The 24,027-nt window shown below is 47.3% G+C and overlaps 10 protein-coding genes across 10 annotated transcripts; 3 read left to right on the top strand and 7 right to left on the bottom strand.

Annotated features, from left to right (window-relative positions):
• Positions 1 to 21: 21 nt before the first annotated feature.
• Positions 22 to 2,735, top strand: EDB93DRAFT_1311838 (kinase-like domain-containing protein; the record flags this gene model as incomplete). The annotated part of the gene is made up of 9 exons (XM_041454845.1): positions 22 to 455; positions 515 to 891; positions 953 to 1,254; positions 1,304 to 1,527; positions 1,580 to 1,717; positions 1,770 to 1,923; positions 1,976 to 2,090; positions 2,143 to 2,381; positions 2,438 to 2,735. 9 exons carry the CDS (start codon positions 22 to 24, stop codon positions 2,639 to 2,641), a joined length of 2,187 nt encoding a protein of 728 aa, XP_041302399.1. The 3' UTR covers positions 2,642 to 2,735.
• A 130-nt stretch (positions 2,736 to 2,865) lies between these two features.
• EDB93DRAFT_1255598 (putative cyclase-domain-containing protein) lies at positions 2,866 to 4,718 on the top strand (the record flags this gene model as incomplete). Its single annotated transcript, XM_041453805.1, has 15 exons — positions 2,866 to 2,884; positions 2,947 to 3,094; positions 3,253 to 3,274; positions 3,329 to 3,415; positions 3,472 to 3,545; positions 3,599 to 3,687; positions 3,739 to 4,003; positions 4,060 to 4,101; positions 4,152 to 4,197; positions 4,255 to 4,290; positions 4,345 to 4,355; positions 4,410 to 4,429; positions 4,487 to 4,574; positions 4,624 to 4,657; positions 4,707 to 4,718. 15 exons carry the CDS (start codon positions 2,866 to 2,868, stop codon positions 4,716 to 4,718), a joined length of 993 nt encoding a protein of 330 aa, XP_041302398.1.
• A 385-nt stretch (positions 4,719 to 5,103) lies between these two features.
• Positions 5,104 to 7,243, bottom strand: EDB93DRAFT_1331911 (uncharacterized protein; the record flags this gene model as incomplete). Its single annotated transcript, XM_041455228.1, has 7 exons — positions 7,217 to 7,243; positions 7,012 to 7,164; positions 6,923 to 6,962; positions 6,703 to 6,865; positions 5,882 to 6,650; positions 5,553 to 5,808; positions 5,104 to 5,500 (listed from the first exon to the last, which is right to left on the bottom strand). The coding sequence occupies exons 2-7, from the start codon at positions 7,079 to 7,081 to the stop codon at positions 5,104 to 5,106; spliced, it is 1,695 nt and encodes a 564-aa protein (XP_041302397.1). The 5' UTR covers positions 7,082 to 7,164; positions 7,217 to 7,243.
• A 33-nt stretch (positions 7,244 to 7,276) lies between these two features.
• EDB93DRAFT_1178693 (uncharacterized protein) lies at positions 7,277 to 9,551 on the bottom strand. Its single transcript, XM_041450592.1, has 3 exons — positions 9,396 to 9,551; positions 8,340 to 9,343; positions 7,277 to 8,272 (listed from the first exon to the last, which is right to left on the bottom strand). Exons 2-3 carry the CDS (start codon positions 9,309 to 9,311, stop codon positions 7,403 to 7,405), a joined length of 1,842 nt encoding a protein of 613 aa, XP_041302396.1. The 5' UTR covers positions 9,312 to 9,343; positions 9,396 to 9,551; the 3' UTR covers positions 7,277 to 7,402.
• A 1,344-nt stretch (positions 9,552 to 10,895) lies between these two features.
• EDB93DRAFT_944006 (uncharacterized protein) lies at positions 10,896 to 11,638 on the bottom strand. The gene is made up of 4 exons (XM_041458038.1): positions 11,479 to 11,638; positions 11,314 to 11,397; positions 11,182 to 11,238; positions 10,896 to 11,133 (listed from the first exon to the last, which is right to left on the bottom strand). Exons 1-4 carry the CDS (start codon positions 11,563 to 11,565, stop codon positions 10,975 to 10,977), a joined length of 387 nt encoding a protein of 128 aa, XP_041302395.1. The 5' UTR covers positions 11,566 to 11,638; the 3' UTR covers positions 10,896 to 10,974.
• Positions 11,639 to 14,803: 3,165 nt separating this feature from the next.
• On the bottom strand, positions 14,804 to 15,909 carry EDB93DRAFT_943835 (uncharacterized protein). Its single transcript, XM_041458037.1, has 5 exons — positions 15,885 to 15,909; positions 15,439 to 15,826; positions 15,251 to 15,378; positions 14,958 to 15,203; positions 14,804 to 14,903 (listed from the first exon to the last, which is right to left on the bottom strand). The coding sequence occupies exons 2-4, from the start codon at positions 15,745 to 15,747 to the stop codon at positions 15,020 to 15,022; spliced, it is 621 nt and encodes a 206-aa protein (XP_041302394.1). The 5' UTR covers positions 15,748 to 15,826; positions 15,885 to 15,909; the 3' UTR covers positions 14,804 to 14,903; positions 14,958 to 15,019.
• Positions 15,910 to 16,014: 105 nt separating this feature from the next.
• EDB93DRAFT_1094486 (major facilitator superfamily domain-containing protein) lies at positions 16,015 to 18,783 on the top strand (the record flags this gene model as incomplete). Its single annotated transcript, XM_041446596.1, has 21 exons — positions 16,015 to 16,179; positions 16,230 to 16,239; positions 16,298 to 16,315; positions 16,374 to 16,434; positions 16,490 to 16,649; positions 16,700 to 16,740; positions 16,803 to 16,833; positions 16,888 to 16,929; positions 16,984 to 17,030; positions 17,080 to 17,170; positions 17,222 to 17,293; positions 17,339 to 17,389; positions 17,438 to 17,675; positions 17,734 to 17,788; positions 17,838 to 17,967; positions 18,023 to 18,068; positions 18,134 to 18,157; positions 18,209 to 18,259; positions 18,310 to 18,404; positions 18,459 to 18,611; positions 18,673 to 18,783. The coding sequence occupies 21 exons, from the start codon at positions 16,015 to 16,017 to the stop codon at positions 18,781 to 18,783; spliced, it is 1,692 nt and encodes a 563-aa protein (XP_041302393.1).
• On the bottom strand, positions 18,685 to 20,004 carry EDB93DRAFT_943651 (uncharacterized protein). The gene has a single exon (XM_041458035.1). The coding sequence runs from the start codon at positions 19,607 to 19,609 to the stop codon at positions 18,944 to 18,946; it is 666 nt and encodes a 221-aa protein (XP_041302392.1). The 5' UTR covers positions 19,610 to 20,004; the 3' UTR covers positions 18,685 to 18,943.
• A 1,022-nt stretch (positions 20,005 to 21,026) lies between these two features.
• Positions 21,027 to 22,169, bottom strand: EDB93DRAFT_943727 (uncharacterized protein). The gene is made up of 3 exons (XM_041458036.1): positions 21,713 to 22,169; positions 21,585 to 21,651; positions 21,027 to 21,533 (listed from the first exon to the last, which is right to left on the bottom strand). Exons 1-3 carry the CDS (start codon positions 21,946 to 21,948, stop codon positions 21,357 to 21,359), a joined length of 480 nt encoding a protein of 159 aa, XP_041302391.1. The 5' UTR covers positions 21,949 to 22,169; the 3' UTR covers positions 21,027 to 21,356.
• Positions 22,170 to 22,343: 174 nt separating this feature from the next.
• On the bottom strand, positions 22,344 to 23,154 carry EDB93DRAFT_1178652 (uncharacterized protein). Its single transcript, XM_041450591.1, has 2 exons — positions 22,496 to 23,154; positions 22,344 to 22,444 (listed from the first exon to the last, which is right to left on the bottom strand). The coding sequence occupies exons 1-2, from the start codon at positions 23,077 to 23,079 to the stop codon at positions 22,441 to 22,443; spliced, it is 588 nt and encodes a 195-aa protein (XP_041302390.1). The 5' UTR covers positions 23,080 to 23,154; the 3' UTR covers positions 22,344 to 22,440.
• Between the last annotated feature and the right edge of the window lie 873 nt (positions 23,155 to 24,027).

Here is a 24,027-nt window from a genome sequence, read left to right as displayed (position 1 = left end):
ACCCAATTGCTTTTGAAGAAGATGACTAACACATCCGCAGGATTCAAGCGGTCTTGGGAGGGTCACGCAGCCGAATCTCGCTCGCACAAGAGACACAGAGACGAACCTAGAGACTGGCGGGATGTACACCTAAAGTCTCCCACAGATAAGCGTAGCAAATCTAGCAGTAGCAGACGAGACAGTGTTGATAAGCGGGAGCCTAGACGGTCCAGAGAAGACTCGAGGAGGCCTAGCGATTCTCGAGACTGGGACAGAAACAAAGATAGGCGCGACGACCGTGATAGGGATCGTGACCGTGAACGAGGCCGTGATCGCGACAGAGAACATCGCCGTAGAGAAGACAATCGAAAAGATGAATATCGTCGTCGAAGTCCACCTCGGAATCGCCGTTCACCTGCACCATCCAATGGACATTCTTATCAAGCCAAGGACTACTCGGACAAAGAAGAAGGCGAGTAAGTATCAAAGCATCCAAATGTACGAATACCCTTTCACACCACTTTCTTTTGTCAAGAATTTCTCCTGCACGTAGCGCCCGTGCGGCATCTCTGACTCCATCCACACAAACTCCATCAGAGGCTGCTCATATTCAGAAACCGGTACAACCTCCTACTCCTCCACAACCTGATGCGGAACTTGATCTCGAGATCGATACAGCCGCTGCAGAGGCAGCCGCTCGAGCCGCTCGCCGTGCCAGGCGTCAAGCCATTTTAGCCAGGGATTCCGGGGTAGCCAGTGCTAATAAGAGCTTCAGCCCCAGCCCTGGGCCTAGTAGTGCGGTCCAACCGCAACCTGTTGCATCTGTGTCTGATACACCTCAGCCCCACAGTGCTGTCGATACTTCCGCAAGTTCAGCAGCCGACACCTTCAAAGCGAGGCATGATTCAATGAGTAAGCTTCTCTATATATATATATATATATATCGCCTGGATTAATGTGTTGTATCATGCAGGCAAACGAGATTCTGCATCTCCACAACCAGATGATAGTATATTTGAGCTTGCCAAGGACGATGAAGATGAAGATCTCCGTGCGAAAATGCAAGATGGTGCACCAGATCAGATATCTGCTGCCGACTATGATCCCAGCCTAGATCGCCGAGAGGATGAACAAAGGCGAGTCCTTAAAGACGAACCCATGAATGTAGAAACTATTGAGGAGGAAGAGGAAGAAGAAGAGGAGGAGGATGATGTCGATGACATGTTCGCAGCAGCTGTAACCGAGAAGAAGCGAAAGAAGGTCAAGAAAGTTGTTGTATGCTCTCATTACTTTGTCTATCAACGATGCCTGACCTTGTATGCAGAAAAAGGCAGCACCCGCCCTTATCACGACGACGTTAGACTCTGCTTCGGATCATGAGGGTTATTACCAAGTTATCCTTGGTGAGCAACTTGATGGTGGTCGGTACCAAGTCTTCTCTTCTCTTGGAAAGGGAATGTTTGCCAATGTTGTCCGGGCACGCGTTCTTCAAGATGCGGAAACAGGCAAAGAGGTGGCCATTAAAATTATCAGGAGTCAGGAATCTATGTTCGTACATTTTCGCTATATGTGCTTCTGAGGATGCTAAAGCAACTTCTAGGCATCGCGCTGGTCTGAAGGAAGTACAGATATTGAACAAGTTAAAACAGGCTGACCCAGAAGACAAAAAGCACATTGTGCGGCTAGAGAGAACTTTTGAACACCGTGGACACCTTTGTCTTGTGTTTGAGTCCATGAGGTTGGGGGTTTTTTTTTTATTCCACTTCGGTATTTGACAAAAAATTCTCTAGCATGAACCTTCGGGATGTTGTGAAGCGCTTTGGAAAGGATGTCGGCCTGAATATCAAGGCCGTTAGAGCTTATGCACACCAGCTTTTCCTTGCATTGAGTCTTCTCAAGAAAGTCAACATCATGCATGCGGACATCAAGCCTGACAACATATTGGTGAAATTCAATTTAGCTCTGGCAGCTGTCGATTCACTAACGACAAATTCAGGTTAATGAACAAAAGACGTTATTGAAGCTGTGCGACTTAGGCTCAGCATCGGATGCATCGGAAAATGACATCACCCCATATCTTGTTAGTCGGTTTTACCGTGCGCCTGAAATCAGTACGTTGCTTATACTACTGTCGAAGTTAAAAACTAACGTCATCTTGCTTAGTCCTCGGAGTCCCGTATGATCTAGCCCTCGATATCTGGTCCATCGGGTGCACGCTGTATGAACTATACACGGGGAAAATCCTTTTCCCTGGCCGGTCAAACAATCACATGCTTCTACTCATGATGGAGCTCAAGGGGAGGTTTAACACTAAAATGATCAAGAAGGCGAAGTTCGGAGAAATGTATTTTGATGAAATGGGTGGGTTTGAGAGCGTAGAGACGGACCGTGTTACTGGTGCCGTGAGTCAATGTGATCCCTTATCTAATTTTTTGTGTCAGCTGATTGTTCTATCCAGAATGTTGTCCGCAAGGTTCACATCTCCAAACCTAGCCGTGACCTCCGCGCCCGTCTCATGCCACCTGCATCGGTCAAGATGAAGGATGACGAGATGAAGTTGCTCACCTCATTCATCGATTTGTTGGACAAGTGCATGGCACTTGATCCAGCAAGGCGGATTACTCCCAAGGAAGCATTAATTCATCCATTCATCAGGGGATAGGATTGCCATGAGTATCTTATCTCGGGTCTGTACTATGTTGTTCCCGTGGCGTGTATTTATATTCCTCTTGTTGTTCTCATCAGTATAAATTGCACCTCTGACATGTCTGCTGGCCCAGGTGTGACAAGGTATGATGATAAGGGGATCTCATCGCTCCATGCGTAAACGAGGGGTATATATACTTATCAATGTGTAGATACTTCTCCAATCACGCGGCAACAGTCATGACATCTCGTTCGAAACGTACGTTCTCTCGGAAGGGTGGAGAGCGATGAGGTGATTGCTGATATTAAGCCTGCGGACAGTCGGAGCGCTCCCTACATTCGATGAACTGCCAAGTTTTCATGATTTCAAGGGATGCGCATGGGACGTATGGGGCAAGGATGATGAGCTAGGCACGATTAACCTACTCACTCCCGAGGTAGTGGCACGAGCTGCTCAGGAGGAGATTCGGTGCGTTTATCTCACAAGAGACGAAGTGATATGATTACCAATAATGTGTCTTGTTGTCAATGATAGTCTGGGGCGTACAGTTTCATTGAACTGGTGCGAGTAATACGGCTTCCGCGTAAAAACTGAAATGTTCAGGGCCTTACAATACTACTAACCAGGCCAATCCACTTCCCCTCGAGGGTAAGCGGATGATCGCCGCGTTTCGTTCAGTTTTAATTGATCTTCGCTTGCAAGCCCGTTTTCGAGCGTAAGATCCCTTCCATCACTACCTTCGCGAAGTACGGCTCCACCGTACCTATCCGGGATGACATTATCCATATAGTATGTCCCCTTCATGCCCGATTGATGAATAGAACTTCACTTACCTAAATTTGCAGAACACACAATCAGGTTCCCAGTGGGACGGTTTGAAGCACTATGGGTTAACAGAACACAATGTGTTCTACAACAAGTATATTGATTTGGTACATCGAGGGCTTCGACAGAACTCACGGATTTCGCTAGCACTCCCGCCGAAATCCTCTCTGAGGGCGAAATGGAATTACACGATCCGAGTGAGATCGACCATTCGAAAGTTAAACTTGGGATACACAGTTTGTCTACAATTCGCTACGCCGTATACTATGACTGAGTACTACTTCTAGACTGGGCTAATCATGGCATAAGCGGCCGCGGCGTTCTCCTGGATGTGGTAAGGTATTACACGGCCAATGGCGAAGCCCTACCTTACGATCCCTGGACGAGCCATCCAATCACTGTTGCCGAATTAGAGGCTATCGCGAAGAAACAAGGGGTTGAGTTCCGACAAGGCGACATTCTTCTCTTGCGCGTCGGGTTCATCCAAAAATACTATGCGAGCACTAATGAAGCAAAGGCCGATTTGAGAGGTGGCTCAGAAAAGGAAACATTGTATGCAACCCCATCCATATCCTGACGCCCCTTTCGCTTAACGAAACAAAATTTAGCGCTGGAATAGAACAAAGTGAAGATATGAAACGATTCCTCTGGTATTTTATTATCAGATTATTACCAAATGATGACCTGATTGTGCCTGCAGGAATAATCATTTTGCTGCTATCGCATCTGACCAGCCATCTTTGGAGGTGCGTATTCCCCGCGGGTACTATCGTAACTCTGATCAGTTAATTGCGTCTTAATAGCGCTGGCCTGCGCCAATGGGAACACAACTTCACCAGGTCAGTATAGGTATCAGCCACTAGCATTATCATTGAATTCCTACGATCTTGCAGACAATTCTCGGGTAAGTCTCAGCCCTTCCCAATATGTTTTCACCCCTGACAATGAGTGATGTAAGCCTATATGGAATGCCTATTGGTCTGTATTTCAAAACAATCTTCTACGTCAAAAAATAATCTTAGTTTCACCAAACAGGCGAATTCTTTGATCTTGAGGCTCTCTCTAAATTGTGCCAAGAGACGGGTCGCTATACGTTCTTTTTCACGTCCTGGCCTTTGAACATGTCAGTTGATTTCCCTTCTGTATGGAGCTGTCTCAAATTCTTTGTTCAGTCTGGGCGGCGCCGCGAGCCCCCCCAACGCTGCCGTGAGCATCCCTCATAGACATGCCCTGTCACGCTAATGATTCTTTATAGGCATATTTCTGAGCTGTCCTTACTTGACACGAGTTCCTGGTAGCGCTCATGTGAGTCGACTGAGGTGTAAGTTTGTGAAAGTCGAGACGTCAATCGAACATGGTTGTGGTTATATGAATTGTAGCTGTCACTGAACGACGAAGGGTTGCGATTGACCCTATGCAATGTATCTTTGTAGAGACATTACCTTGCTAATCCAATCATGTCCACGAAAACTAAATCTTCACAATCCTCAGGAACGTATAATTACAACGTGATATTTGTATGATAGTGGCACACCTGTTTGTTTGTACTTGAGAGCGTTTCATATCGTCATGATCAATAGTATACTTAGAATAATCCTACGCGGAAGGACGCCATGTATAGAACCAAGGGTACGGCATCAACCAGAACAAAATCATACAGCCAGGCTATGCCGTCTGCCGTCATCATCTTCAAGCGCACGACGGACAGCACTTTGGTGTGCGCTCCGTCGACGCCCCTCCATGTTGACCCAACCATTGATGTTCCCGTATTCGGCATCAGCTTGTGCGCCTTCGCTTTCGTCGTCGTCAACTTCGACGTGAGGGCGTGACTTCTTCCTTTTCACGACAGTATTTGGAGTGGCTGAGGATGACGAACTCGTGCCCGATGAAGAACGAGCAACAGGGATTGAAGACTTAGATTGTGAAAAGCCTTCTGAGGATGGTCCATGCTCGGGGTCATCATTTTGAACACTAGTTGTAGATGATCTCTTCTTCAGCCCTAAAGCAGTTGCAGGCTGCATCAGTGGACCATCAGGCTTCCGCATTTTTCTAGTGGTTGAACCATCAGTCATAGCAAACTTTTACAAGGGGTGGGACTCACGTGTTGAGCTTGGGCTCAGCGTAGTTAACACTTTTCCGTGTACGACGTTCGCGCCCTCCCACAGGTGCTTCTTCAGAAGTAGAAGCACATGGCGGAGGACTAGAAGATATTGGAGGTGTCAGCAACTGCGAGATCTGAGATGTTGTTGTAGGAGTGGTGGCTGGCGTCGACAAGAAGCTCCGCGTTGTTGCCAGCGAGGTGACTCCGGATATTGGCGTTGTTCCATCCGTATCAGGGGTGTGCTGTCGATCCCGATCTGCAAATCGATCAGTCAGAGAAGACACGATCGCATGCATTCGCATTTCGCGTTGCCGAAACGCGCGCCATACCTGAAGCATTAGTGTTTAACGGTGGTAACATAGCACGGCTTCTGGGTGAGTTGGTGACATCCTTAAGGCCCGAGTGGTCCTCGCGTCTTCGTCGCTTCCTCTCCTGCACTCGTGAGGAAGTAGCAACCTCACCCTCTTCTGATGGTAGTTCTCGTTCAACCTGTTTCATTTTTTTCTCCTTCTCTTTCTTTGCCGGTGGTACGTAACCTGAATCATTATCCTGAGCTGGTTGTAGTTCCGATTTCCTGATAGCTTCTTGTTCTTCATCATCCTCAGCCAAACCAGCCTCCCTACGAGCAGGAGACCCGAAGGCGGGGCTAGCAGCTCTCGGTGGAATTATCCTATCACCACCCGTACTTACACTGAGGAGCCCCCCCTCCCTCCTCCCCGCTTTCCTCTTGCTTGACGACCCTCGTTCCTCTGCTGAAACTTGCGGTGGCGTTGGTAGTGGCGGAGGCGAGGAAACCCGGGCAGGTAATGGCAGGCGAGATGCTGCAAGTCTTGACTTGTTTTTTCGCCGAATAGTAGGACTAGGTATACGCTCTGCCTCCTCTTCATCTTCTTCCGGAGAAGAAGCAAATTCTTCGTCTTCATGTATGCCCGGTACGTTGGGCGCACGCGCAAGTTTGGGCATTTGTGGTGACGCATTGGTATTCATGAACGGTCGACGAGCTCTAGATGCTGGCCTTTCCTTGGCGGGAGAGGGCACCCCGGGGGCAATACCAAGTGACTGCCGCAAAAATGTCAGATGTTTGACCAAATTAGCAGTCTAGCTGGATCTCAGCGACAGCAGGTGGGTCCTCGGGGTATGAAACACTCACCGCGGCATCTGCATCAGCCATTATTTTCCTAGATTTTTCCTGTTCTTTCTTCAGTTGTGTCGCAAGCGCAATTTCGGATGCTCGCAGTCGGAGGTTCTCGACGTATAAGGTGGATATTTGAGCGTTAAGCTCTTCGATGCGGACGCTGAGAGTCGAATTAAGTCTGGTATCACAGAGTAAGTTGTTTCTGGATTATGTTGAGCTTGACAGGGCAACATACTTGGTGATGTGCTTATTGGCAAGCAAGAATTTCTTCTTAACTGAATGCCACAGACGTCAGTCGGACCCAGGGCGACATAAATGACATACAGTTTTCAAATTCACTGAGAGCATCGTTCTGACGGACATTAAGAGAAAGGCGTGAGTCTCGCCTGCTCATCGTGGGCGTCGACGAGGACAAGCTCTGTGGCTGTCCCGGTCGTGGTCGTAGTTGGGTCCAACACGCGCTGTTATCGAACAATACTGTATCCACGTGATCAAGACGCGTCCCCAATATGGAAGTTCGGTATCTTACCCTGCCTCAAGGCAATGATGGGCAAATTCTTCCCTTCAACCTTCCTTCTAGGGCCCAGACTCCAATTAAAACCATCTTTTATTCCTAGTAAAGCAACAAGTCGCGACTAAAATACACAAGAAGTGGAGTACAGCTAGTCAGCAGCTTGCACGTTCGCGGGTATTGCCTGAGGCTATGTAGTGATAATCACTGTTCCTGACTGGCTTCCAGTTCTTCCACTGACGGCACATCGCGCAACCATCCACCAAAATCAACATCCTTCTCTAATAATTCGCTAACACGGTCAACATGTCTTTCCACATCAAACTGTGAACGGTAACCCCCTCCTAGGACGCTACCACTCATCCCATTGTGGCACGAACCTCTAGTCTGGGTAGAGGTAAACTGCGGGAGAAATGCGTTTGGATTTTGAGCGAATGACCGCATTGGGCTGACAGGTGAGTGAAGAAGGAGGTTGTGATTGGACGTAGGGGAATCAGACGACCCCGAACCCGGGGTTGAGAAGTAAGACTTTACAGACGAAGGGTTTTCCTTGGCAGGCTCACTCTCGGGGCAAATAATATTTTGCAAAGAAGGCCCCAAGTTTGTCTTCCGTTGAGGGGTGGCTGCCAGCAACTCAGTGAGAGTGGAAAGCCTACCTTCACCATGAGGGGAAGCTGGAATGACTGCACGTTTCGACGCTACCTCTGGCACATTTGCCGGTTGTGTCGATGGCTGAGAGCAGAAAGCTGGATTTTCTCCACAGGGGGACCGTATTCGTTGCTTCTTCGAAGTGGAAGACACCATATCATGTAAAGGAGACGGTGATAGAGGGCGTTTGTTTGTTTGTCGCCCATCGGAATGTATCGGAAACGAAGGGGATATGTCAACTGTATAAGGGTGTTCGCCGATATGATTAGGATCGCCATCCCTGGGAGTTGACGGATGTGAAATAGACGATGATGAACACACAGGGTAAATCGGCGGGGGCTTTGTCCGGACAGGCACCACAGCGTCATGTCGTGGTTGCGGCGTTGAAGTTTCAAGCTGTGATGGGAAGGATGGAGGAATATATGGCTAAAGGTTAGGTAAAGTAGAGGCTTATGAGTGCGATAAGAAGGAAATATCCGACTTTCGCACTCACCGTTTCCGGAAAGTCTGTAATCTTAGGTAAATCTCCATGCAAGGACCTCGACGGGGTCTTGAAGCTAGCTTTTTCTGGCACATCACCGCTGGCTTCCGCTGGTAATTTGGAGCCGCTAGCGGTAAAGCCACCTTTTAGATCTCCGTGGACCCGAAAATTAGGGGAAGGATGTCTATCTGAGCGTCCCTTGTTGCTCTTCTTATCCGTCACAGTTGCGACATTGCGCTTTACGACCGGGAAACCGAGCGACGAGGATTGGCTTTTATCTTTCAACATCGTTAGCTTCATCCCCGACTTGGAGGCACCCATGAACGCTGGAGTAGTGGATACAGTCTTTTCGGCAACCGAGGCGCCTTCAGGTGCGGATATCGTCGCTTGCCACTTTGCCACCTTCTCCTTGACATTCCTCATGGTTTTGGGCGAGACCGTTGCTAGCGCTTCTACTGGCGGCTGATAGGCTGCAAGGTTTGATCCGTGGAATGGCGCAACTGCTGTTATCGACAGGTTACCAGGATGTCGAGATTGCTTGGCATTCCCTTTTGACGTCCTCGACTCCGCCCTATCTTTTTCTAGCTTCAACCATGTTTCTTCGTCATCTGGTAGTATCCATTCCACGTTTTCAGCTGGATTCCAGCGTTGGTTTAACCCATTCATACGATATCGTCCCCTGACACAGCCCATCTTCAACTTCGCGCTGACCTGAGTCCATTTCCCGTCCCCTGTGTCTCCTCTTGCAGCGTCAACTGCCTCGAGGACAGAATGTTTCAGATTTTCAACGTTTTTTTCGAACGAGGGAGAACTGGGTCTTGAAGAGGGTGCCAGTACCTCCGGTTTGGTGGCAAGAAAAAGGTGTATGTCGCGTAGAATCTCGGTAGTGGACCAATGATTGAGTTTATTGGATGAAGACGCGCCCTTGCGCCTTGTTGGTCGGCGTTCGAGAGACGGTGGGAATACTGGTGTATAAAGCGACATTGCTACTATAAAGCACGGTCAAACTGAGTGTTCTGATTGATGTTAGTGAGACTGATTCGGGTTCGTAACGGAATTATCACAAACTAATGAGTGCGCCTAGACTAGAAGCATTTAGAAAGAGACCAGACTGATTTCCCCGTGAATCTTTGCCAGTCGGTGTTGAATAGTTGTGGCGTGCAGGTTAGCAAATCTCAAAACAAGTTGGACTCTTGGAGGCGGCACGGCAAGCGCAAGGTGAACCACGCACAGCGGACTTTGAAAATCAATACCATGGTGCACTCACCATGACAGGGCCACAAGCCCACAACCACCACAGTCAGGCGACTCAGACCGTAGCCGTCTTTCAAATCATAATTCTTCAGGATCAAGCCCATCAGCACAGGCAAGCACGTATCTGCTCGTGAGCACTGCTCACGCTGAAAATATCTCACCGCCCCCACATACTCACGGCAGTTTGCTTTCATCACTAGCGTTGCCTCGCAATTATTTATGATGTTTGTGGACAGTGCCACATCAAACACGCTATGATTCATTGTGAGCTTTACAGCTCTCACACCTTACCGCCTCACTATACTGGAACAAGCGTGTCAGTAGGAAATGGAACTTGTAATTAATAATATTCATGATTCCTCCAACGTATCCTCGAATTATTGTTCAAGGATGCTAATTGACGCCACCGCCACAGTGGCGCACCGATTAATGCAAGTCCCGCGACTCATCTCAGTTTATCCTATACACCCACAGGTAGGTCACCCTTGGCAGCGTGTCCAAGAGCTCGATATATCGACTTCTCCGAGGTTACGACTTCTTGTACTGACCCTGATCCAATCTATTCACCTTGACATTAGCGGAGCTCGTTATCCACGAGATAATTCGTTGATCATCCAGATTATCTCCAGCGTATGTGGTACTCTTAAGTCAAAATTTAATTTTTCATCCCAAGACAATGGAACGAACGCTGACATGACAAGCGTGACATTGGTGGGTGTAGGTGCCTGAGTTGTGGAGTTAGGTTTCTGTAACTCTTCAAGCTTCACCACCTACCAAAGGATGACTGTTGTTAGGTAAGACTACGATTGGCGACGGAATCGTACCTCGAATATGTCTACATGCGCCATGCCCGGTTCGTCCTCGGGGCTCAAACTCAGCTCAACTGTATATTATTTTAACATTCTGTGGGTAAATCCAGGGTTTAAAAACACCCCCCTCGGTTCTAGGCATGCACTGGAATAGAGTCCTGAAGGTCTTTCTCAACGATGTTTTCGTGTGAAATTGAAACAAGGCTGCATAACTGCGCAGCGCAGTCAACATTGACGCCCACAAGGTTGTCCCAGCAATATTGTCCCCTGTGTTCTCACTCTCACTCTCACTTGGACAATCACTCAGTTGAACTAAAGATGTTATTTATGTTTACATCAATCACGATAAACATAGCGGTCCCAACGCCGTGGCTCACAACCACAACCACCGGTCATACATGCGATACAGGAGACCTTCAAATTTAACAAGCATCGGCTCCTTGATGGTGCCAGCCACACACCGAACAACAACCTTTTGTTATCAGCAGTACCAATCCATGATCCCAAGGAGCGGCGAGACACCCCGGGCTGATGTTGCTACCACAATTGACTGATCGAGACAAATGTAAAATATACGTCAAAGCCTACACAAAGGACACCCTCTTGCGAGGCGCACGATCCTGTGCGTTACTTGACGGGCTTGACTTTTGATGGACCGCGGGCCCCGGGTGCTCTTTACGCATTTTTATTTTCTCCCTTTTCAGCCGAGCCCGCTGGCTCGCAATGGTAGCTTTTACCTCTTCCTAGAAACCACATGAATAATAATTGCACTCTACGCACAGTTTTTTTACCAATTTCTTTTTTGTCCTGCTTTTTTGATGTTTACGCTCGGATCGGGGGTGACCAGCCTACGAATCGGAATGATTTGTGATGAGAGAGGGATGTATCGGGGAATTTGCGAACTGCGAACGTGATGTACCTACCTGCGGTTGATGATGTCTCTCAGCCTTAAGCAACGCTTTGTCCTCCTGTATCTTTCCGATTGACACCGCTAGCTCCAAAGAATCCTAACCGCAAAGAATTTCATGAGATAATCTCTGGCCGAAGATCGAGTAATTGCAAGCGTTGTGTCACAACGAGCGCCCTACCTTGCCGTGCTCATGAAAAAATTTCCTCTTTTTCTGCTTCAATGTTGATAATGGGGGTGTCACGACAGGCGGTCCTGATCTCGTCATAACATGGAGTTTCCCGTGTCAACGAAGGCGCGGAGCAAAGACAAGGTTGTTCAAGTCCAGCGTTCAAACCGATGACTCAGCAGAAGATTAGTAATGCGACCTGAGTCCGACGCAATCAATTGCTTTCAGATTTGAAGCGCCAGGTACAGGCTATCATTTATCCTTCGTCACAGTCGGTCCATCATATGAAGGCATCAGGAGATTGGCGTAAAGTGACAAATATCACCGGTAGACAACTTGGACCGGTAGACAACCAATCGAATTCCAATGGAAACGATTCATAGGATGATGTGACTATTTTTTCAGCATCTTTTCGTCTGCGGTCCCGTTACAGTCAAATGCAGGGGACAGCCTGAGTGCATCTTCAATGAATGCCGGCAAAAGAGGGTCACCAACAGTACGACATGTTCCAAATTCACATTTGTAGCTCAAGCTTTCTCCACAATCGTTATACCAGGTAACCTGAGTTATTCCCGCAAATCAAGTAGTTTAACTTTCTTCAGGAATTGACAGGATGCAATCTAGCCTTATATATGGTATCACTAACTTTACTTACTTCATGCCGCAGGTGTGACCGAATCTAGAGTTGATCCCCGGGTTCAGATTGTGCCCGTCAGACCTCGTTCCTCTTACGATTAGTCGTTCTCGAGAAAAGGTCCTGCGAAAACGCTATCAAATGACGCATGGCAATACCTCTCGTTTTGGATGGCTGGGCATCCTGTTCTTCTTGTACACAGATGGGCCACCAAATCCAAAATGCATAATCCGCTTTAGCACCCTGAGCAAATACGCTACGTCCATTTCATTGCCGTGTATACTACATAGCCTATTGGGATATGGATAAAAGGGCAAACAACTTTTCATCAAGGACCACCCACCATCGACTCGAACACTTCTACAACACTCCTCTATTCACTACCACTATCAACCACCATTAACAATGTGCTGCTGGAGACAGTATGTGCAGTCGCAAAATCCCTCCATGACTTTGCTGACCCTCTCTTCAGTGTTCGCAATGTTTACCTTCGCTGTGGACACGCCGTCAACCTCGTAAGCATCACACAAATAACTCTCAGCAACGTGCCTAACACTAACCACTTTCCTACGTCAGCCTGATGAATTGGTGAGATATCACAGCGCAACGATGCAAGCGACGTCTAAAAGCTTTCGCAGATCGTCTGCGACAGTTCCAGGTGCAAGTTCAGCCCTAACCACCCTGCCAATTGCCTTCCGCCCACATGCAAACAAACCTGTTGTCAATAGTGCGTGCACGCGAACCATTTGCGATCACAATGACTGACCTCCGCGATGATGAAATTTTTTTTACTCCCGTTCTACTCGCATTTCGCACAACGCCACCCTCATAACTCGTCCGATCATCAGTCGTCAGTACCCTCAGCAATACTGTAAGCTTGTGATTGCTATCCCTTGCCGTTGTCGCTGACAAAAAATATGATAGCGCCCAACATCAACAGATTCTGCCCCGCGTGCGAGCAGGCTGGACGCCGCTGAGCGCTGGGCGCTGAGTGCCGAACACCAATTGTGAATACCTTATCTTGTGCCTTTAATTCTTAGAGTCAAGGCCAAAGACCCCTTTCGTTAATTATTCAATGTGTCACATATTATTTATAGTATATAACCTAACATCGGGATCGACTACGTGTACAGCTCGCTTTCTTGTAACTGAATATGGAATTAGTCAAAGTTTGTCCGACCGAGGAACGTTGCGTGAGCCCGGATAATTGACTCAATTGGATCACACTGTGCCGTAGGTCCCCGACTCTACAATTGAAACCTTCAGTCCACTTATTACAAGGACGGTTCCTTGATCAAATGCGATGACCCGAGTCGCATCATCGTGGCGCACAATAGTTGAACTACAATAAGTTTTTTTTTTCAAGCTTGCAACCGCAGTCTGATCGTTTTTTTAACTAGACGTCAGAGTAAGTTTGTATAGTGCCATATGGGTGTCTCTGGTGAAGTAATGATGTTCCCGCAGTTTATGTATTTTACTCCTTCTTAAAATTTATCGTAAAATGATTGGTCTACGTGGACGGCTGTCGTGTGGTCAAGACACGCGGTAGACTGTATTTGGGTATGGCAGGCTGATTGGTCTTTGCATCGGTGGGATTGCCGTTAGGGTGCGGCCGCCAGTCTGGCTCGATTTAAGGTTTGCATGAAGAGCTTCATCCGGAGGAGATTCACTTGACAGATAAATATCAATAAAGGAAAGTGTGGTACTAACACTGTAGACACTGAGCCATATTTTGGGTCATCATATCCGTAAATCCAATGGTATCCATTCACATGTACACATCTCAGGACGTCCGTGAACTGCCGGGTAGCCGAGCTGACAGCAGATAACAATATTAACGGGGTCACTGTCAATTTGACTGGCTCGGTTGAATGAACACCTAGACTGCACCAGTGGAGATGGCCTTTATTGCTGTTTGTGTTGCATTTAATTGCACGGCCGCGGAGACTGAAGTTGAAAGAACGGTCAGAACTAGTACCACATAGAGATCTTGAGAGTGTAACAAACGTTATGATGATGATTTACGTACCCTTTTAGGCAGCCCTGAACTTGGCCCTCAGGAGGATATCTAAGCGATTTTTAATTCGATAGCCTAATGGTTACGGTGGACTACTCCATAAGATTTTTACCCTCGATCCAATTAATAATGGAGTCATATGAGATGAACGTCTCAAAACTGTTACCCGAGGCCATTCGCCGAGACGGAAATGCGGTAATGTTTTGAATTGAATTGAATGGAAGTGTCCATCCAACTGAGATGAAAATGTCGAAAGTGCCTCAACGTCGTGCAGGCGCTACTAGTGCTATCTTCCATCGGATGGAAGTGATCATCCGCCGAGATGGAAATGACCCTCCGCCGAGAGGGAAGTGTTGACGTTGCGCCACTGTGTTCGACGGAATGGAAGCCGTACACTGCTCCCCTACTGTGATATGATGCTAAACGTCGAGTATACCACCGATCTGAGAGAGATCTAGCTGATACCCGCGCCTCCAGTTGAAATGGAAGACAAAGAATGTCTTTGCCGATAGCAGTTTTGCCCATCAGGTGATATGTGCATCGCCCAGACTTGTACGGATAAGTAATAGTAGGCCAGAACAGCAAGCCTTGTTCTTCAACTTCTATTGAATTATAAGCTGTACATGTGCTATAGCGCCAGAATTGTGGCGAGTTGCCGCCGCTTGCGGGAATAGTTAGCCTTGTCCGATTTTTATCCCACCATCAGGTATCACAGAAGTTGTCCCGGGCGCGGTGGTACGCACCGTACAGCAAACTAAGTAGATGGTGATATGATGATGCATATATCTGCGAAAATCAAACCGTCAGCTACAGATGCGAGTGATGAAGCGGTAGGCGCACAAGAGCCGTGAGTTACATTAGTACGTCATATCCTTGCTTGGTAACCGTGTTCTCATAAAAGTTTAATCTTTCATCTCCCAGCTAATCCCGCAGCCACATCCACCCTTCGCCTGTGGGTTCGCCACAATACGAAACGAGCTCCCTATCAGCTCGGTAGCGAAATCTATTGTTGAGCCGTTGAGAAGTCCGAGGGAGACAGCGTCAATATAGATATTTGAGGGAATAATAGCAGGATGTGTGAAGTGGCTGGTAATCCGATTAGAAACAACGTAACTATTGTGTTGTTGACGCACTAGTCTTCTGTATTTCGCTCAGAAGCAAGCTCCATTGTGTACTGGTAACCGTGGCATCCTCCCGACTCCACTGCAATGCGTAGGCCTGCACTAGGTGAGTGTTCCCGCGTAGTTATAGATTTCAGTTGCTTCGGTTCCATTGCAGTTCAGAAGACGTCAAGAGTTGACGAGAATAGTACATGACACACCTCGGCAGCTCTGTTTGTAAGCTCTAGCTTGATATTTTCTTCGGGTATTATGTCTAAGTCAAGCTCCTGTGCTTTTAGTTCATCCGGAGTCGGAGCAGAAGATATAAACGCAGTGGATTTTGGAACATGGACAGGTGCTGGGGGAACTGCATGCACGATTGAGGAGGATGTGAACGACCGCGTTTTGTGCAAGGTGGAGCCAGTCCTCAATCTTGTTATCGGTGTTGAGATTATCCCTGAGCGCATATAAGTGTCTGCAGCATGTCTCAAGCATGTCGACACCAAAAGTGCAAATCTCGGTGTGCTCATCGCCGTGTAAAGTTGAGGTCGTTGCCAGTGATGCTGACCAATGATGATGATGACATGTATTTGGTTACTTCAATTTACTCTAGTCCCACGTGATCAATCATCTAGTTCCGAATGTCATGTCATAATCGTGTACGTACATGGGCGTTCAAAATGCTTCGAGGTTCTTCCACGGAGTCCGTGCTCCGCGTCGGAAACAGGTCCGATTTCAAAGGGGGCTCCCGAGTGGAATTAACTGCGTGATACCCTTGACTTCCAACCCAACGACATATGTACGAAACGACGACTGAAGAGGATTCGACGACCGAAAGAGATTCGTTGATCTCAGATGGAAGCAGTTCAACACAAGATTGTCGCCCACTTGGCCCTCGGGACATTTCGAGGTCGACGCGCTATGGAATCTTGATTGGTCTGTGGTCTGCAACTTTCCTTTCGGTGAGTTTTTTCATCCAAAAGTTTGTCTGGATTTTCTGACCGGTTGTTAGTCTTTGAACAGTATGTTGAACGTTTTGCTTCAATTGATGAGTCGTAACTCTTACCAAAATATATCCAGCAACCCTAGTCGCCACCCGTACGTTATCTTGTTGCATTTGTTCGAATACTAATAATCTCATGCGGCTCTGCCATAGTGCTTCCATCTATCTCTTCTGATTTCAACAAGTCACATGAAGCTAGCTGGCTTGGTACATCGTGAGTACTACGGGATTCTTCGGTCCTAATCACTATTTTTACAACTCTTTCTTAGGTATCTGCTTGCGGTCTGCACCTTTACACCTGTATATGGGCGGTTATGCAACATTATGGGGAGACGGGGTGCAAACCAGTTGGCTGTCTGTATTGCCGCGCTGGGTACCCTGTTATGTGGCTTTTCTACGAACATGGAGACATTGGTTGCTGCGCGATTTGTACGTTCCTTCATCGATTTTACTCACTCTTTTGTGACGTGTTTTTGCAGCTATCTGGCATAGGAGGTGGTGGGATTGTTACGACCTGCACGTGAGACCAACATCAGCCAAATCATTCGATTCATGACTAAATTTGACCCATGCCGAATTCAGGATCACTACGAGTGATATGTATTCCATGCGGGTACGTTCTACTCTATCGCCCTTGCCATTATCATTATCTCAGGAATACTTATAGTCACGAGGGCTTGCGCAAGGGGTACAAAGTGTGTTTAATGGCGTCCGTTCGGTTCCACGACTTCTTTGAACCTGAAGACTTATCACTTATATTTAGCTTGGTCAAGGTCTAGGAGGTCCCATAGGAGGTCTTATAAGTGACTGGTAAGCGCACGCGCCTTATCTTGTTGCCCCTATCCATCATGCTTTCTAGGCTTGGTTGGAGATGGGCGTTTTTAATTCAAATGCCTTTTTTCGTATTGTCGCTCGTTCTTACAACCTACAACCTGCGATACGTCACCCCCGTAAGCGCTTGAAAAATTTCCTAAAGTTGTCCCTTACTCATATTATGTCAGGGTAAAAGCAACAACGCCAAGGACGTTCTGAAGAGAATCGATTATGGCGGAATTTTTTCCCTTCTAGTCTCTGTGAGTCAAAACTATCACATGTAGACTGTTCTCAATTCCTCGCAGGTTGGATCGTGCTTGGTATTTTTGAGTATGAAATACAACGAGGATCTCCCAGTGAGTGATTAGTCATATGAAATATCTAGTTGGCTGACCCTTGGCCAGTGGTCAAACCAATGGGTATACGTGCCGCTGGCTCTCGCTTGCATTTTTGCCGTAGTTTTTATCTGGGTAGAGTTGTTGGTTACCCCAGAGCCCATCATGGCGCCATTCCTCTTCAAACACAAGATCCCTGTCCTTGTCAGTGCCAACAACTTCCTTGTGTCATTGTGCAACTTTTCCGTGATGTATTTCTTTCCGATGTGGTTTCAGACAGTGGCCTTGACAAGTGCATCAACTGCGGGTATGTTGCTGTTGATCTGATTCAACATAACATTAACTGCAATTTGGATTATGGATAGGCTTGCATCTGATGCCGAACAGTGTGTGCATGTCCACTGGGTCTTTGTTTGCCGGGTAAGTGGATGCGTAGTGTCATTTTGTTTTTATTTTTCATCAGTGCTAGATGGATAATGCACCGCACTGGGAAGTATAAACTTCTCAACATTATTTTTGGTTTCTTCCCATTCATCGGGATCACTCTCATCACATTGATGCGGGAGGACTCCGGACCACTGCAAATGTGGCTGAGCATTGTGAGCGCTACCCTTGTATTCTTTGATTGATGTGTGAATAATAATGCCATATCAGATCCCATTCGGGTTTGGCAATGCCATCGTCTTACAGACAACTCTTGGTATGTGGGATATTGGTAATCAGCTATGCTTTTGATGGCTAATCACGTCGCACACAAATAATCAGTTGCCCTGCTGGCACACCTCCCTGGTGCGTGATTATGGCTCCTGTGCTGAAGTTTTTTATGATGTAATATATCAGAGGGCTCGATGGCCGTCGGAACTGGTTTTTGTCAGCTTTTCAGAGGCGTAGGTGAGTCATTCATACGGTCCCTTATTATTAAATGCTGACGGCTCCGGTAGGTCAAGTAGGGGGCGTTGCCATTTCATCAGCGCTATTCCAGTACAAACTTGACTACGAGCTTCGATCAAGAATACATGGTGATGGCGCAGCAGAGGTGAATTGTTACCCTCTAAGCAGTATCTCCCGATGCTATATTTTCTTGATCTAGATTGTGAATCGGATCAGGCATTCAACTACCCTAGTGAGCGGGTTGCCGCCGGACTTGCAACGCGCAGCAAGAGAGTCGTATGCGATCAGTCTCCGCGCTGTGTTCACGCTTGCTGCATGCTCCACGCTGCTAGCCTATATTGTCCGGCTACCTGTACGTTTACGGCATTTTGTACCACTTTTTTTGGTTCTCTGTTGAGGGTATCACGGTTTAGATTCCTGAGAAGAATTTAGACAGTCAACCCAAGGGGATTGATACCCAATCCCAATCCACCAGTCCCGAGGGTGACTCAACATCACTGCCTGGTGGAAAACAAGGGGTATGAGAACATTTGAGCGTTGCTTTGTAAATGCGAGCACAGATTTTCTCTGCTCTCGACCCATAACACTTAGAAAGAGTTACGATCGGAGGTTCAGCCAGATAGCGATAACTTCGCAATAATGTTTTTGTTCTTTATTCCAAACCTGGAGGAGTAGAAGGGTTTTTTACTTTCGCACATACTGAGCTAGTAGATGCTTGTGGCTTCTCCACTCAGCTACACCCAAGAAGTACGACAAACCTCCAATCAGAATTCCAATGTTGACACTGTTAATATTCCGTACTCGATGAGAAACTAGACTTCGCCGACTACATTTTTTCTGCACCCTTGACTCCGTGGCTCCGATCCTCGACTTCTCAATGTCCCTCGTGGTTATCCTCATTGATAGAATCACACGCCATCCCAGTGCCCCTCCTAGTTTTTCGTGCAGAGCTTGTACCTGCAGTAAAGTAGTATCCAAAAAAATATTCTTTTGTTTCAAAGACGGGTCCATGATCGATCCTTTCGGAGAGCAGTGGCAACAGACTCCAAGAAGCGAAAAACGGAACGCTGAATCGTAAAATGTTGATCTGGCTGAAATCAGTGTCTCAGCGTCGGAGGCGTTGGCAACGTTGCTTATTTCTTCTAGGAGGGAATCGCGCGCTGTACGACGGCGTTTCATGTTCTGAATCTGAATCTGCTGGTGGAGTGATGAATAGGGTGAATAAAGTGCTAGTGGGGAATGGAAGTAGCTCATGCGCTTTGTCACGGTGCCCGGTGTCGGGAATTGGGTAGTACGCGGGAGTACTCTGTGAGACGCGTCAACCGTTTGATAATGAGATAATGAGCACATGATGCTAAGATATCGGGTGGCGCAAATTTTGATACGGTAATTAACTATTTAGTGCGCCACTGTGGCAAGGAAGGTTGCTTATGTTCAGAACTTCAGGGAACAGTCTGATCCACGATGACTATCAATATAATACACGTAAATGTCGAAAAATACTCTGGACTTGAAACTCACAGGGGAAAAAAATCAGTGGTCATAAGGCCTGAAGTACGAGACTAGCGAGTTGGTCAAATTGATTATGGTAGTACGGCACTGCAGCAAGGAGGGCTGCTTATGGTTTAGGGAACAAACAGTCTGATTCCCGATGTGACAGTTCAGACCGAACTAATACACGTGAATGTCGAATTTAAAAACTATCTAGTATGATGGGAAAAAAAAATCAGTGATCGTAAGGCAGAAGGACTAAAGCAGAAAACTAACGAGCTGGTCAAATTATTTATGGTAGTGCGCCACTGCAGCAAGGAAGGCTGCTTATGGCTGCCAGGGGTTCAGGGAACAAACGGTCTGATCCCCGACGACGGTCCAGATCGTAATGATACACGTGAATGTCGAAAAACACTCCTGGGCCGGACTTGAAACTGTAATAGAAAAAATTAGTGATCATAAAACCAGAAGAAAGAGCAAACGAATTGGTTGAGAATCTAGGGAACAAACAGTCCGACCGATGCCGTTCAGATCGAAATGATCCATGTGAATGTTCAAAAGTGTGCTATTAGCCTAAGCTATCTATAGTACAGCGATAAAACAAATAAGTGATCATGGGACCAGAAGTAGGAAACTACCGAATTGATTGGCTTTCGCACATCCGCGTTAGTAAATAGGCGGGCATGTGCCATGTGCAGGGTGTAGTATGGAAAATCTGCTCACGGCAGGAGGTCACGGTGTAGACAACAGACATTGATTGGTCTGACAGGAATCATGATATCGGGTTGTACGAATTTTGATATCTGCGGACAGCAGCGAGCCAGCTGTTGGGTGTTCCCGCCAAGCCTAGGTACATGGGCGTTCAGAAGATAGCCAGGATTCCCGTCGTTCTGATCGAAACGAAGCATGTGGATGTTTTTAAAAAAGCGTTCTGAAGATCTGTGAAACTATCTATAGCACAACGATAAAAAAATCATAAGAGCAAGGAACGTTGAACGAGTTGACTGACTTTCTGCATTCGTGACTCGACGTGAAGTTGACATTCTCCGCGAACAGTGCTATATGGGTCTACGACCCCAACGGACAATATATATATTATATATATATAAAGTTGGCATTAGTGAGCAGGCTTGTGTTATAAGGTATAGGGATTGAATCGGCTCACGCTCTTTATTCTGGGAGGCGGACTTACAAGTTCTCCCGTAGACAGACAAATAGAAAGACGTTCCTGTGGAATAGGCGCCGAGATATCCCAGCGAACGAGGACGTGGACCCTAGTATTGCGTGCTTTCCAAATCTTATTATGTTACGGCCCGTTACGGATTTGACGTGACAAGGTCAACAGGTATACAAGACCCGTACTACGTGGGTCCATATCAAAATGATACATGTGGTAACTCCAGATCTATAAAAGTATCTAGGCCGAAGTGTGAAGAAGAACAAAAAACACAAGAATTGAGGCAGAAGAAGAGAAAGAGTACTTGTAGACATATATGCATATGAATTGCAACTGCGTCGAATGAACGAAAGAGATAGACCCAGCTAGCACCTGAAAATGAACATGATCGGAAATGAGTTTGAACGTTTGAAATTTCTCCGCATGACATCATCTTAGACTTTTCCTAAGTGTATGTCGGCGCTCGCCTTCGACACAGACGAAGCTCAAGATAACGTCTCCGGTGATGGTTAGGCCATGCGGGGTTATATGTAGTAGCCCAGGATTTGATCTCGTTGCGGGTGTGTAGGTAGCAACTGGGGCTTGCCTGCTGTCGTTGCTCGCCATCTTTGAGCGCAAGATTAGTAACAGTGAGGTACTTGCTTCAGGGATTCTCACCAATGCTGATCCTTCATGGAACGTCCATTTGTACGATTGCCCGTTCAATGCTGTGAATGTTCTTGACCTAGACGAAAGGGAAAAATAAGGCGACTGCAGCAAGATTGAAGCATGAAAAAAAATCGTACGAGCTGAAAAAACTGCTCTTGTTGACATATATCTCGTGTCCATGAACCACAGCTGTCCCAGGTCTACCAGACTGCCACACTACTCGCCCAATCTCCATTTCACTCTGCCCACCAGCGACCTTCCTGACGGTAGTCGTAAATGAGCTAATATATGTATCGATGCGATACACAGCACGACCCTCTGGGGACAACAGAGCAGTGTTGAACGGACTGTCCGTAGCTAATGAGTAGTTCATTTTTGGGGCAGTGCTACAGGCGGCTCAGTTTGGGCGGTATATGAGGTGCACTTATCGGTGTGTGGATAGTCTGAAGAGCGTGTGGCGAGAGAAGCCCAGATTATGCCACGGTGGGCGCCAGCTGTTTCCGTGCGCACGGGCGCGACATGTAGCGTTGAATTTTTGGGATTTTCATTCATGAGGGTTGAGGAACGATATCATAGCTGACATGAGTGGTTCGAACAGCGTTGATGAACCCATCAAATCCACATCTACTCGTGTTGCGACGCGTGCAAAGGCAGTGTGCTAGTGACGCTCTGATTGGATGGCATCCCTTGGGAATCGATCAAGAACCATTTCGGTTCGGCTGCTCGGAATTTACCGAGTGTTGTAGTCGTTCGATATCAGCCTTGCAATAGATTAATATTCGTTCATTGTTCATTAAATTTTTGTTATACAACACATCCAACATATATTTAAAAATTACAGCCCCATAGATTCATGTCCTGAAAGTCAACTGACCAGGACAGGGTAAGCGTCGATAATAAGAGGGAGTGAATCCACACACCAGACGTCTTCAGCAGTAGTAGTCACTGACAGTCTGCTCCGTTTGTATGTTCGAGGCGCTTCCGTACTTGGAGGCAGCCGGCGCATAGGCTTCCCTACAGCATGCACTCTGTTCAACAAAATACCCGCAACTACCTTGCATCGGGTCTCGCGCTCCTGCGCGGCCCGTTGTGCAGTCCGCTGACGAACGAGGGCGTCAATTGGGTTTGAGCCGGGGAGTCTGACGGTATATGATTGTGAAGCGAGGTGCGTGCGGTGAGGAATAGGTCGCTGTGGTATGGGTGGGACGCATGAATTTGAATCACTAAATGGGTTTTCCGAGGGGAAAGGGATAGTCTGTGGTGCAATAGCGCGAGGTGGTGGTGGTGGTGGAACACGACGGGCTACAGGGAAGGATGATAGACGACGTGAGCTTGAACTAGGGAGTGATACGGGCGCTAGGCGCCATGCAGCTGTTCTGGCAAGGCTTGGGTGGATTGGGGAGCCTTCGATTACGACGCCAGCGTTCGATGAAAATGTAGTGTATGATGGTACGCCTGCAAAAGTGCCATGAATTGAGTGAATACTGTGAGTTGGGACAGACATGGCAGATATGAGGGATAATACTAGAATTATAGAGGGATGTCAGTTGAGCCTAGTCTGAAGAATTTATAACCGTGTTTGTTTCAACGTGATCAACCATTTCTCACAAGCAACAGCCTCCTTAACGTATCTCCAAATGAAGAACACAATGATTTTTTTGGGCAAGTGCAACCAATTTCACCTCCTCCTCTTTGTTTTTTTTTTTCATTCCTTTTGTTCATTCGAAGTCGCTCGAGTTCGCATCTCCCTATTCAAAGGGACTCTTGTGTCGCCTGGGATGCTTCTTACTGTAACGACGGCCCCGAGGCTATGCTCCGCTGTCATACACCGATCCAGAATGTTCTTATCGGCAGTGCACTTCACTTTGGCCAGCTCATCAACTTCTATCAAGCGCCCTTGATGAATCTGGACTGGTACCTATATAACATTTGCAAACTTGACACATGCCGCGTGTGCCGCAGCAGAACCCACCTTCAAACGGTAGTAGCTGTTATTCGGCAGGAGCTTTCCTTACTTTCGCGGAGAGCAATATTCATGTGCGGGCCCATCTATGTCCCTCGAACGAGTTCTACCGAAATTTTAGTGCTCCAACATCTGTGACAGCAGGCTCCTTGACAGGCAATCTCCAGTTCGATCGTCGGACGACAGATACCTGGCCTTATCCCCCAAACGGTCAGATAACACCATCGTTGAACCCTCCTTCCTTGAAAACGCACAGGTGCTTTTCTATTCTCGCGCAGCGATGCAGAAGTCCTTCATCGGGGCTTGGATATGCGGAGGATGAAGTGACGTACGTCTGAGGAGCCCTTCAGCATCTTTCTTGATAACATGGCTCCAGCCCCCCGATAAGACTATGTTCTAGTCTTCGCTGCGTGTCACTTGCTCCACACTGAGGTAACATCTGAGAATCCGTGAGTAGAAAACCGTCATCTTGCAGACAGCACGCAGGGT

This window comes from Suillus bovinus, assembly GCF_016758785.1.
Source record: "Suillus bovinus strain UH-Sbo-P2 chromosome Unknown EDB93scaffold_97, whole genome shotgun sequence".
Taxonomy (NCBI): domain Eukaryota; kingdom Fungi; phylum Basidiomycota; class Agaricomycetes; order Boletales; family Suillaceae; genus Suillus; species Suillus bovinus.
This window is presented reverse-complemented; position numbering and strand designations above follow the sequence as displayed.

Coding starts and splice junctions, on each gene's coding strand:
- EDB93DRAFT_943651 (XM_041458035.1), bottom strand. CDS start 19,609: ATGTGCTCATTATCTCATTATCAAACGGTTGACGCGTCTCACAGAGTA.
- EDB93DRAFT_1178693 (XM_041450592.1), bottom strand. CDS start 9,311: ATGTCGCTTTATACACCAGTATTCCCACCGTCTCTCGAACGCCGACCA. Junction 8,273..8,339: donor TTACAGACTTTCCGGAAACG/GTGAGTGCGAAA, acceptor CCTAACCTTTAG/CCATATATTCCTCCATCCTT.
- EDB93DRAFT_943727 (XM_041458036.1), bottom strand. CDS start 21,948: ATGAACTACTCATTAGCTACGGACAGTCCGTTCAACACTGCTCTGTTG. Junction 21,652..21,712: donor AAGAGCAGTTTTTTCAGCTC/GTACGATTTTTT, acceptor CCTTTCGTCTAG/GTCAAGAACATTCACAGCAT. Junction 21,534..21,584: donor TCCATGAAGGATCAGCATTG/GTGAGAATCCCT, acceptor TTGCGCTCAAAG/ATGGCGAGCAACGACAGCAG.
- EDB93DRAFT_944006 (XM_041458038.1), bottom strand. CDS start 11,565: ATGACGAGATCAGGACCGCCTGTCGTGACACCCCCATTATCAACATTG. Junction 11,239..11,313: donor AGAGACATCATCAACCGCAG/GTAGGTACATCA, acceptor TCCGATTCGTAG/GCTGGTCACCCCCGATCCGA. Junction 11,134..11,181: donor GCAGGACAAAAAAGAAATTG/GTAAAAAAACTG, acceptor TGTGGTTTCTAG/GAAGAGGTAAAAGCTACCAT.
- EDB93DRAFT_943835 (XM_041458037.1), bottom strand. CDS start 15,747: ATGAGCACACCGAGATTTGCACTTTTGGTGTCGACATGCTTGAGACAT. Junction 15,379..15,438: donor TTACAAACAGAGCTGCCGAG/GTGTGTCATGTA, acceptor ATGGAACCGAAG/CAACTGAAATCTATAACTAC. Junction 15,204..15,250: donor GAGCGAAATACAGAAGACTA/GTGCGTCAACAA, acceptor TCGGATTACCAG/CCACTTCACACATCCTGCTA.
- EDB93DRAFT_1178652 (XM_041450591.1), bottom strand. CDS start 23,079: ATGTCTGTCCCAACTCACAGTATTCACTCAATTCATGGCACTTTTGCA.